This window comes from Lactuca serriola, chromosome 5 (genome assembly GCF_051521515.1).
Source record: "Lactuca serriola cultivar US96UC23 chromosome 5, Lser_US96UC23_V15, whole genome shotgun sequence".
Classification (NCBI taxonomy): domain Eukaryota; kingdom Viridiplantae; phylum Streptophyta; class Magnoliopsida; order Asterales; family Asteraceae; genus Lactuca; species Lactuca serriola.
In genome coordinates this window covers 186,435,457-186,449,084 of record NC_136412.1, presented here as the reverse complement: position 1 = coordinate 186,449,084, position 13,628 = coordinate 186,435,457, and the positions used below count along the sequence as shown (strand labels likewise).

The 13,628-nt window shown below is 31.7% G+C and overlaps 1 protein-coding gene across 1 annotated transcript; it reads right to left on the bottom strand.

Annotated features, from left to right (window-relative positions):
• Positions 1–4,247: 4,247 nt before the first annotated feature.
• Positions 4,248–4,646, bottom strand: LOC145050023 (S-protein homolog 5-like). The gene is made up of 2 exons (XM_078998341.1): positions 4,301–4,646; positions 4,248–4,252 (listed from the first exon to the last, which is right to left on the bottom strand). Exons 1-2 carry the CDS (start codon positions 4,644–4,646, stop codon positions 4,248–4,250), a joined length of 351 nt encoding a protein of 116 aa, XP_078854467.1.
• Positions 4,647–13,628: the final 8,982 nt, after the last annotated feature.

Here is a 13,628-nt window from a genome sequence, read left to right as displayed (position 1 = left end):
AAACGAAAAATTATGTTTTTGTATATATTAAGGTAATGCTTAGCATAGTTTAAGGAAACATGTTTTGTTGGAAAACACATATGCATTTCTTTCCCATTTTCGCCGGTATGTTGGAGGATTTTTGCGGCAAAAATAAATGATTGACTGAGAATGATTCCCCCATTCTCAACCTTTTTTTTCTCAATTGAACCCTCATATATATATATATATATATATATATATATATATATATATATATATATATATCCCCATTCTCAACCTTTTTTTTTCTCAATTGAACCCTCATATATATATATATATATATATATATATATATATATATATATATATATATATAAATTCACAAGAGCTTGAGGAATAGTGATGTTTATGTCTTTTAGACTTTAGCCACAAAAGTTTTAGAGATTGGCAAATTTCGTCCCTACCAATACTGATCGCTTGCCTGCTCCACCTTCTATGCTTCCAATCAAATGTCTCTTTCTCTATTTCGATCGATACACCCTAAAACCAACGGATGTATCTCTTTTGATCATGTACGAATCCCACTTTCTCACCGTCTTGCTTTAAATTCTTTAAATTGCAGTTTTTTCATTGTATAACCGATTCCATGTAAGTGCGGTGTACTTGGATTACCTCATAATTTTACTCTCCCACTCTAAATTGGTGCTCTGACTGCGTTCCACTATCAATTGTTTAATTACATCTATGAAGTTGATAGAACTTTCTTTCCATTGCCATCACCGATCAGCAATCAACCCACCGCCCATCCTCAAATCCATGATTCATACGAATCGCCCCTAGATGGAACAACATTCGGTTTCTGCTCAAAGGTTTTGTCTTGAAACTGGCTGATACAACCATTCGAGCCCTAGATGGCGCCAACTTATGTTTCCTGGTGATACAATGTTTCTTCTTCCTCTCACTTGACACACTTAGGTAACAAAAAGCTAGAGTGGAAATCAATTGTAACCAAGGTTTCTACTTCTACCGACACCTACTAAAGAGGTGTTTCTTTTCTTTCTTACACCACCCACACACTGCCGACAACTCTTGATTAACAGTCAACACATAGTTCTTTAGGTTTGTTAAGTACTGTCATTTTGGTCAATTTCTTTTACCTTTTATTTGTTGTTTTATTCTCATAAATGTTCTTTTACTAGTTGTGAGATCCATGTATTACATGGGTTAATTTAAAAAGAAAGTTATATACAAATGTCAAAATATTTGAAAACTATGAATTTATAAGAAATTAAGAAAAATAATGCATTATTATAATGGAAATGTTTTTTATCTTTTAAATTTAAATAAATAAAGAAAAGTAACTAATGAAGTTTAATTTTGGGAATTTTGAAATAAGAAAATAAGTCCACTAATGAAGTTGATATTCATTTATTACTACATTTATTGTAATTTTAACATTAAAGTATTATGTGAAATTTATCAAAATAGAAAAACCAATAAAATGATATGTGAAAAAGAAATTAATTCAAAATAACTACAAAGTGACATTTGGCAAATTGAATGACAGTGTGACATGTGGCAAAAAAAAACTTTCATTTATTAGAGTAGATGTGCGATTCATATTTTTTTTAATGATGTGTGGACACATATGGATTTTGATTTCACTAGAGATATTTGAAGAACAGAGAATTCGGTTCACATGGGAACCTGAATGTTAACCAACCATTTAGGTATGTGATTATCACCATGCTTGACTAAAGGAATTGGAATCTATATTTACGAAATAAATTAATTTCATATTTTTGATACTTATAATGAGATAGTTTGGTTGTTTGACAAAATAAGTGAAGTTAAAGGATTGAATTCCTTCCAAACTTGGATTGAATGGTGAAAGTGAAGCCCATTGATGAAGTCTAAGGATTCCAAAGGAATTGAAGTATTGCGTTTCATTTCACAACCAAACCTGCCATGGAATGGAATCTTCAAGTCCAATTCCATTCGATTCTTCTGGAATATTATATAAATGTAATATTGCATTCCGTTTAATTTATTGCACATGAACGAACTATCAAGGCAATTTAACGTAATTTTAGTTTACTCTAATATTGGACAAACATTCTATGGCTAGTTGGAATACTTCATAATGGTAGGCGTGGGGTGATGTCACTAAGTGAATAAATCAGCGATTTATTTCATCTTTGGTTGATTATTATCTTCAACTTATATGTGAAACTTTCCAATTTAGTTACGTTCAAATGTCGTTAGAAAGTTAAGAAAAACACACTTTCACACGAAGCCTATTGGTGATTTTTTATATTTTATTTATTTATTTAATTACTTTTATCTTGATTCTTATTTTTTATTTTTTCGATATCTTTGATGTTTTACTATTTTACGCTTTTCCATTCACAGAATACTTATGCTTAGCTACACAATTTCTGTCTCTCATATCAAGTTTCATGTTAATATACATAATATTCACATAAAGAACAAGAGTTGTTAACTTATTATCGTGTTTTAGATCATCATCATCATTGTTATCTTGATTATGATCAAACAAACCGATTGAAATTGACAGGAAAAGAAAGAAACATATATAGTCAAGATCAAAAAGTTGAATCCAGAAAGCTCTGCTTTCATTATGGAACCACATGGTCACATCTTGGAATTAATAAAAAACTTGTGAGTTCAACTTCAGTTCAACCTTTTTTTTCAAACTTTAAGTGAATTGCTTCCATATAACCCTAAAGTGTATGTAGATGCGATGTTTTCTTTCACACAATCTCCATTCCGTTTCTTTTAAGTGAAACCACCCTCTAGGCCTCGACCAAACTTTTGTCTCACTTGAATAAGCATAACCACTTTCAATCAACTTCACAAGCTTCCATCTTTAGAGTTGATTGGATATGATTACATAAATGATTACTTAAGAAAGTGTAGCGCAAATGACAAATGGCACATGATATTTGATGCATTTGTAACCAATACATTGAATAAAACCATAAATAGCAATGCACTTTTGGTTTTTCTTATAAAGTAAGAACAAATGCATGGAACATATAAACAAATTAGGTAAATTACAAAATTGATTGCGTTTGATTTGTTAAATTGTTGAAATCAGTGATTTTATTTGTATACACTAAAAACACAGAATTTGCTGGAAAAAACATATCAGAAAGGTAGAAGGGCATTTTCGGAATAAGACTTAAAATACTTGGGCGGGAAAAATAGGTTGGGGGACTTAGCTAATGACACCTGAAACTAGAATAACAATTTATCATGCAGGTATCGTTTAAGTGCTGGAAACTTTGGCAGAAACATAATTTACAGAATAGGGGCATTTTCGGAATTACAGTAAAAATGTAGAAAATAAAAATCTAATAAGAAAAATTCATGTATTCATGTACAGAAAACATTGGATAAAACCATAAATAGCAATGTAGTTTGGGCTTAAAACGTTATGTTTTTAGTATTTCATTATATCAATGTTTTAATAATAGCTAATAAACTTGTTATTTAATGAAACACAACAAAAAAATATATACACAAACACATGCATAGAAGATGAAGAGATTCCAGATCTAATATAAAAAACACATATATTTTCTAATAGTACATATAAAAAAGCTAAGCTGTTGTATTACTTTTTGTGTTGTATAGGGGGCAAAATATGAATGAGGCTAAGATCAGCTACAATTGAAATAAGAAGATAAATGCGGAATTTCATAATTCAAACCCGTACCAATGATGGGGGGGGGGGGGGGGGGGGGGGGGGGCAGGGGTGGCTTCCACTATACTTAACATTAATCATGCATATATAATCAATTCAATGGTAATATACCTCCTTCAGAGGCTATGACTTAATCTTTTCAACGTAGAAGAGAGTGCGCACAACCCCGTATTCTAACTTCCTACAACTACTACATATTTGATTTTCTATTTTTCTTTTATATAATGAAACTAATCATTAATCTACTCTGTTTTTACCTCCTTCAGAGGCTGTATCTTCACTTGTTTTTGGCATAACTTCCTGATTGGTTGTTTAGTCATTTAGTTCTTCTCACATTTTTTTTGTAATATTTTCATGTGGAAAAGAGAAGAAACTATGTGTTCGATAGTTTTTATTTTATTTTATTTTTTTTAAGTATTCAAACATTCGTTATAAAGAACTTGTGTTGGTGAATTGTAACAAATAAAGCACCCTTATAAATATGTGCAAATGTACTGACAAGAGAAATGAACTCGTACATAGCATCCTAATGTGGTCAGTCGCATCATATATTATTTCAAGCTACAATAAGAAAAAAACAAGACATATATACATGTTTTTAAGCCCAACCTTTAATGAATTCCCCACCTCCACTTGGGTGTGCATCTACATAAAACCCTTTAGGTGTTACAAACCAGTAACAATGTTCGGTACCCACATTCAAATAGCATTTTTTTGAAATGCCTTCGTTAAACAAATCTAAGCTCTGAAACTTTGAACCCCACCAGAAGTAAGCATAAAAAAGAGTGTGACCACCAACCTTTTCACAAAAAGACCAGGAGTAATTTCCTACATAAGGAATGGTATGGTTCCCAAGATCATCATCTCCTGATTTTATGTGAACAACAAGATCTTCACGGAGAGCACTAATAACGCTAACATTCCATTTTGTAGTGAACGGACATAAAAATGCCATTGAAGCAATTGGGTATGTTAAAATGATAAAGGCAAAAAAATAATGAATTGTAGAAGACCTCATGTTTCTGAAGAGTTTTCTATTTTTTTCATGCACACAAGTTCCCTCTATTTATTGCTGAAGATGTAAGCTTGCCTCAATGGAGTAACGGTTATTGCTAATAGAAGTTACAAGTTGGAAGTTATTATGGCAGTTACATAAGTTTCTTAACATTCATGGTAGAAAGATGGCATTGCCGTTACATTGCAAGGGTGTGTCGTTTTTATGACAGGAAGAGATGGTTTCAACCTATAACTATGTAGTTACTCCTGATGTAATGTACTTATCTATGTTGATTATGTGATTAATAAAGATTTTTTTGTTTCCCCCAAGAATCTCTCTTTCCGTCATCATGTTTTCAATGTATTTCTAAAACATTTATGTGGATTTGAATCCTTAATTAATTACTCACTGAATGTATGTTATTTCTTTATGTACAAGTTTTTGTCACTATTCAACCAACAAGAAGCTAATACACATATTGCCTTTTACGCGGAAACTTGAAGAAAGATCGATTGACATCTTTCGTGTAAACTTAATTTTGATCCATTTTGAGATTATATGTACGGAAATCTGTAGAAAAATCTTGCTTTTTTTTTGGAAAAATTTATAATTAAAACCCAAGCTTTGTAATAGAAATGCCCAAAAAAATCAACTAATTTCACTATTTTAGCCTTTTTAACCGCTCATTGGACCAAATTGTTAACTTTTCGAAAATAATTGGATTTTTCTGTTGATGTTTTCAAAATTTATATATATTATATAAACATATTTTTATGTATTTTAGTATATATTTACGTATTTATGTAGTTTTTAATTTTTTTTATATAGTTTTTTTAACATTTTTTTTAGTTTTTTTTTTCTTTTAGTTTTTTATATATTTTATATGTATTTATAGGATTTTTTATGTATTTATATGAACTTTTAAGTATTTTTATGTACTTTTATGTATTTTGGTATATTTTTCATGTATTTATGTATTATTATGTATTTATATAAGCTTTTAAGTATTTTTACGTACTTTTATGTATTTTGGCATGCTTTTCATGTATTTATATGAACTTTTAAGTATATTTAGGTACTTTTATGTATTTTGGTATTCTTTTCATGTATTTATATGAATTTTAAATAATGCAGTTGACAACTCCATCAAAATGTAAAAGCTACATAAATGAACTTTTTTTTAGCTTTCCTACAATAAATTCCAATTATACACTACAAGAATTGTCCCATGTGCCGACAACATAACTCGTCGCTACAACTACAGTTATGCCGACGAGAAGTCGTCAGAGTTCACCAACTTTGGTTGTCAAACATTGAGTATCTATGTCGACGACTTGTCAATGTGGGAATGTAAAGTATTTACGTGGTTTTTCAAAAAACTATGGCGATGACATGTCATAGGTATATTTTGCATAAATTATAATTTCCATTTATTTATATTCGGTGGCGCAGAAAAACAGAAATGATGTGTTTTTTGGAAAGCGATCCCGAAGACAAGTCGTCGGCATAGAACATGGCATTTCACGTGCACCCTATCCCGATTCGTCGTCGACAAAAAAAGTTAATCATTTTTTTATTTGCGAGAAATGCAATACGATGTAGTTTTCTTTAACCCTATATCAACGACATGACTTCGGCATTGGTTTTAAACTCAAAAGGAGGATCATTCAAGTTCATCTGCAACGCCGCACCCAACAAGTTTTCTCTCTTGATCACTCAACGACGATCGACAACCACCCCTTCAACAACTCTCCTTCACCGGCGAGCACAAGTAGGTTCTAGACCACTCCTCATTTCCGATTTCACTCTTTTTCTGGTTGGATTTTAAGATTTGGGTAAATGATTTTCGGCTTTTTCTTTGCTTCTGAGTAAGGCTGTCACCGGAAGAACATCAACAATGACCATCTCCTTCCTACTAGTCTCCTTCACTACCAACAAAGGGTACAGTTTTTGATTTTACAAGTTTTTTTCTTATTTGGGTTTTTTCTGTTGACCATGGACACCATTCGAGGACCACCGTTGCCAGCCACCACCATAATCTGGACACCACAGTAGGAAGAACATGTATTGTTTCTAGCTTTGGGTTTCGTTTTGTCTTCGAGTTAATGATGTTTTTATGTATTTAGAATCTTTTATTAGGTAATTTTGACGTCGAGTTGTTGTTTTGGATGTATAAAACATATAATATGTATTATTATCTTAATTATTTAAGTTTACTGTTTTGAGTTCGTATAAGATGAAGTGATAAAGTGCTTAACTGATAAGTGTTTAAAGTATTTCTAATTAGTTTCATGGTAAGTGCTTAGTTACAGATTGTTAAAATGTTAAATTGAAAAAGTGCTTGATTAATAAGTGTTTAATATCTTTCTATTTTCATTAAAACTGTTGAATTTGTTTGATAGTGAATGTTGAATGAACAGTTGCTATTGGTTTGAATTGTAAAGTACTTAATAGGTCAGTGCCTAATATGTTTTTATTTTCATGGTAATATGGTTTGAAAACCCTTAATATTGTTAATGACTTAATTGCAGTCATTATAACGTTGGCTTAATTAGGTAAGATGATTGTTTAAAGTACAATGTTATGATATATAAATTAAAACAAAAAAAAAAAACAAAAAACAAAAGTAAATTGTTATACTAGTAAAAACAAAAAAAATATGTAAAGTATAATGTTATAATAGAAAAAACAAAAAGAAGATGCTATAAATAATATAAATATGAAAAATAAGTGAAAATAGAAAACTTGAATAAACAACCTAATAAATGTGCTTTGCTATTAAAGCAAACCTAACTATGAAGGTTGTTAATAGCAACGTACTTGTATTAGTTTGTTTATTAAAGCATTCTATTTTTATTTCTTTTTTATATTTATAACATATAACAAACTAATAAAAATATGTTGCTATTAAAAGTAAGACTTTATAATAGAAAATGAAAAAGGAACGAAAACATGTTGAATCATTGATTTTTAGTTTAACTCTCTTCTTTATAAATCATCAGGAGTGTAGAAATACACAGTCGAAATTGATTTAGAAATTAATTCCTGGTTGTTCCCTTCTTGGGATTGTTTTTTTAATACTTAATATCATTTAGGATATGAATGTGTATGACATGATTGTTTGTTTAAGAAAAATTTGGTTGTCGTTTTCTCTTTACTCATCGGGTATATTTTTCTTTATATACTTGGGAGCTAAGACGAACTATTGCTGCGTTTTTCTCAAACAAACCATTATGCAATACACATTCCCATATGAGACAAGGTATTTAAAAAGTAGGTTTAAAAGCTTACCGTAATGAATACTCTAACCATTCTATTCGATTTTTACTTCTTAAGTACATATTTATTTATGTACTTGTGAATATTCTATCAATTTCGTCCGATTTTTACTTCACATGGAGTAAACTTTAAACTCTAACTTATGTTTAATAGCCAAAATATAATCTAACTTTCAATTTCTATGTATACAATGTAATTATGAGTAACGAAACGGTAGTGATGATCAATAATAATTGGATTAGTGAGAATAACCAAATGGCTCCCAAATTCTTGGAAGGTCTTACTCTATGGATCTTGTTGAGAAACATGTCAAGTCTAAAAGCACAATGTGTTGCCCATGCACACAGTGTGTTAATATATATTAACAGTTGTTGCCTATGGTTTTTGCCCACAATTCGTGATCGCGAGTTTCTAGAATCGTATACTAAGTGGGTTCATCATGGCGAGAAATATGTTGTTGTAGATTTAGACTACAATTCGATTCCAAGAATAAGCACTCCAAGAACTAATGAGATTTTATATGTAATTAATGATTTTATGGCAGAACAAAATACAAACGAAGAAAATAGAGATGATGAGGGATGAGGCGTAGACCTAACATTTGATGCTTTATTTGAGGAACTCAATACCGAGTTATACCCTGATTGTGAGATGTATTCCCTAAACTTTTTGGAAATTTTGTTGCATATTAAAGTGTTCAATAGATGATGGATAGTTCGTTTGACCAACATTTAGAGTTAATAAGATTTTCTTTCCCGAAGAGTAACATTTCAGCCTCATATTATGATGCTAATAAGAAGTTTAGAAAGAAAGAGTTAGGATATCAATCCATCCATATTTTTTAAATATGATTGTGCTTTGTTTTGGAAGGACAATGATTCCATGCAGAATTACCAGATTTGTAACGAGAGTATATTGATGGATGCAACTACGAAGGTGATGAAAGTATCACAAAAAGTGTTAAGGTACTTTTGTTTGACTCCAAAGCCTCCATGAATGTATATCTCTAGATTCACAGCTAAAGATATAAGTTAACATAATATTGGAAGCTCAGTGGATTGTATGATGCATTATCCGGTTAATGGGATGATTGCAGATATCCAGAGTTTGCCAAAGAACCTAGAAATGTTTGTCTAGCTTTAGTTGTTGGTAGCTTTAATTGATTCAATAACTTTAATAATACTTATATTATTTGTCTTGTTATATTGGCTACCTACAACACACCACCATGGATAGTTATGAAAGAGTCTTATTTCATGTTAACTTTTTTGATTCTTGGGCCTCAATCACCCTCAAAGAACAATGACGTTTTCATGAGGCCTATTAAATGAGATTTCAGCATTTGGAGCATATGTGTAACAGCCGGTTCATGGTATGTATTTAATTCCAAGTATTATTGTATTTCACTCTAGGATTCGATGAATTGAAGGCCCGACTCGTCGACTAGAGTCGACATTATGCGCGGGTTTTAAGTGACCTACTCAATGAGTCGGGAGACCGAGTCGACGAGTAGGAGGTGTCTGGACAAAACCTTAATATTTAGGGTTTGCACCCTATTTAAACACCTTAAGTGGTTCCCTTTGCAGCCTCCAATACCCTCAGACCATCCCCACGAAACCCTAACCGTTTTTGAGTAATTTTGAGCTCTTTGCCATTTTGTGCAAGTTAGAAGGTTGAAGAGAAGAAGAAGGAGCTTGGGATTTTAGAAGGAGCAAGGAGATCTAGAGATTTTGCTTCATTTCTAGTTTGTTGGAGGTAAAAGTCTAGATCATGCTTCTCCTTTCATTAGATACTCTTTTTGGAGTGACTTAGGGTTCTTGGATGCCATTTTGGAGCAATTCTTGGATGCAACCACGATTTTGGGATAAAGACTTCAGATTTGGAACCATTGAGGGTTCCCATGGCATAAAGGTGCCAACTTTATGGCCATGGGAGCCCCATGCTTCATATAAACCCTTTTTTATGGTATTTTGAGCCAAAAGCCTCATGCATGGACATCAAGTTTGTAGCTTTACGTGAAAAAGGGACCCTACGAGGCCAAATTTATAGTTTTGATGCGTTAAGACCCATTATAACCGACTGTATTGTTTTGGACAAAGAGGGACTCAGCGAGTCACTTGGGTGACTCGTCGAGTCGGGATGCTTTTTCCCCCAAATTGTCTTCTGGAAATGGTTTTGGTTGAGTGGAAGGAACACTCAGCCCGCTAGGGGTTTGTTTTGGACCTGGAAATCGTAGGACTCGGCGAGTGTATGAGCAGACTCGGCGAGTCCAAGGCAATGTCCCAACCTCATGAAGACGGCTCGACGAGTTCATGGAGAACTCGGCGAGTCAAAGGCTAGACTCATTCATTCGGATGAAGATGAACTCGGCGAGTTCAAGAACGAACTCGGCGAATCAGTTGAAGATAGTCAAAAGGTATTGTTGAAGGTGAACTCGTCGAGCTCTTGCTAGACTCGATGAGTAAGGACGAGATTATGGAAGTAAAGGGACGATGGGACTTGGCGAGTTGGTGGACCAACTTAGCGAGTCGAGTCAATCACAAGTTGACTTTGACCAGGTTTTGACCTTTACTTTTACTTGGATTTGAGTTGACCCTTGTAAGGGTTATGAGTATGTAATAGTAATCGAGAAAGGTCGTTGTGTAGGTATTGAGGAGTAGAGACGAGTTGATTTCCGTGCCGAGGACTGTGCAGCTACTACACTACATCGAGGTGAGTTACCTTCCAGTGGAAATGTGTCTAACGCCACAATGTCGGCCCATCATTAGGAGTTGCTTGATTGATGATTGTCTTTGTGATAATTATTGAGGTGAGATACATCTCATTTTTTAGATGCTTTATTGGATCTTAGTGTTGATATATGTTAATATGTATATAAATTTGTTTGAAAATTAAGCTGGGACTTTTTATTCATAAATGCAAAACTAGCAATCTAACAAATGAACAATAGATCTTTTTGTGTTGGAATTGCTATTGTTTTTTTCATAAAATAATTTAAAAAACTGATTATTGTACAAATGGACCCAGTTATTTATCTAGAAGTCGGGCTTTAAGCCAAGCATTAACGCTTGGATAACAACTAGGTTTTAATACGTGAAAAAAGAATTCAGTTCTCTAGTTATTATATGACCCGGTTGCTTATGCAAAGTTCTCTAGTTATTATATAACCCGGTTGCTTATGCAAAAGCGAACCGCTATAAACCTTATACAACCCGGTTGTTTAGATGGGAACCGTGCTCTTTTTATAAGAGTATTGGGTTCTAAGAAAATTTTCATATAAGTCTCGCTGGCATAAAAACCCGGTTGCAAACCTGGTTATATAATTAATTTAACCGGGTCCTTTGATTGATTTTTTAAGTATGATAATAATTATGTAAACCATATAAATAACTATTAATGCGCTTCCCCACACACACACACACACACACACACACACACACACATATATATATATATATATATATATATATATATATATATATATATATATATATATATATAGGTTCATGTTCATTTGAGACCATTCTAATTTTGTGAGACCGTGAGACCAAATCTAAAAATAATTTTAAAATCCAAAATAAATGGAAAAATCCAAAAATTCTTTTTTTAAATGTTATTTTCGGAACTTGAATTAACTAAAAAAAATATAAAAAAAATATAAAAAAAATAAAAAAATCCGTTTTTTTTTTTAAAAATACGTGAAATATTCTAAATAGAATATTTCACTGACATATTCTAAAAAATAATTTTAAAATGCAAAATAAATGGAAAAATCTAAAAATTCTTTTTTTAAATATTATTTTCGGAACTTGAATTAACTAAAAAAAAAAAAAATTAAAAAAAATAAAAAAAAAATTCTATTTTTTTTTAAAAATACGTGAAATATTCTAAATAGAATATTACACTGTACATATTCTAAAAATAATTTTAAAATGGAAAAATCAAAAAATTCTTTTTTTAAATATTATTTTCGGAACATGACTTAACTAAAAAAAATAAAAATAAAATAAAAAAAATAAACAAATGCGTCTCACGGTCTCACAAAATATAAGTGGTCTCAAATAAACCTAACCCTATATATATATATATATATATATATATATATATATATATATATATATATATATATATATATATATATATATATATATATATATATATATATATATTTAAAGTAATTGAACTATTTAACGACATAGTTTGGTTAAAAGCGACTTGCAAATCAATTTCATTTTTTCCGGGTTTCAGGGTCTATCCGAGCCTGAATCCGTAACCAGTTCCAATTGCCTATTTCCGGTTTCAAAACCGGTACCATACTCATTTTATCCGATTCGATACCCGGAACCAAACCAGAACCTGTTCCCCATTATCGGTCCGGTTTACGGGTCTACAAATCCTTCAATTCTGGGTTCCGCGGCCGGTTCCGGTTTAATAGGTCCAATTTCATCTCTAATTTGTTTTACTATTCAAACATTTGTTATTAACTATTTGTAAACTTGCTTAATTGTAACTAATAAAGCGTCCTTGTAAACATTTGCAGATGTGCTGACACAAGAAATAAACACATACATAGCATATTAATGTCATCAATAAATTTTTTTATCATATATTGAATAAGAAAAAAATGACATATATTAGTTTTAGTCCCAACCTTTAATGAACTGCCCACCTCCACTTGGAATATTATTTACAAAAAACCCATCAGGTTTTACAAACCAGTAACAATGTTCAGGATCCGCATTTAAAATTAATTTGTCAGAAATGGCTTTGTTAAACAAATCTAAGCTCTGAAATTTTGAACCCCACCAGAAGTAAGCGTAAAAAAGAGTGTGACCACCAACCTTTTCACAAAAAGACCAGGAGTAATTTCCTACAAAAGGAATGGTATGATTCCCAAGATCATCATCACCTGATTTTATGTGAACAACAAGATCTTCACGGAGAGCACTAATAACGCTAACATTCCATTTTGTAGTAAACGGACATGATAATGCTATTGAAGCAATTGGGTATGTTAAAATGATAAAGGCAAAAAAAATATGAATTGTAGAAGACCTCATGTTTCTGAAGAGTTTTCTATTTTTTTCATGCACACAAGTTCCCTCTATTTATTGCTGAAGATGTAAGCTTGCCTCAATGGAGTAACGGTTATTGCTAAGAAGTTACAAGTTGGAAGTTATTATGGCAGTTACATAAGTTTCTTAACATTCATGGTAGAAAGATGGCATTGCCGTTACATTGAATGGGTGTGTCGTTTCTATGAAGGGAAGCGATGGTTTCACCTTATAACTATGAATTTACTCCTAATGTAATGTACTTATGTATGTTGATTATGTGATTAATAAAGACTTTTTTTGTTTCCCACAAGAATCTCTCTTTCCGTCTTCATGTTTTCAATGTATTTCTAAAACATTTATGTGCATTTGAATCCTTAATTATCAATATCAATTACTCAGTGAATGTATGTTATTTCTTTACCTACAAGTTTACGTCACTATTCAACGGACAAGAAGCTAATACACATATTGCCTTTTAGGGGGAAACTTGAACAAAGATCGATTGGCATCTTTGGTGTAAACTTAATTTTGATCCAAATTGAGATTATATGTACGGAAATATATAGAAAAATCTTGTTTTTTTGTTTTTTTTTGAAAAATTAAC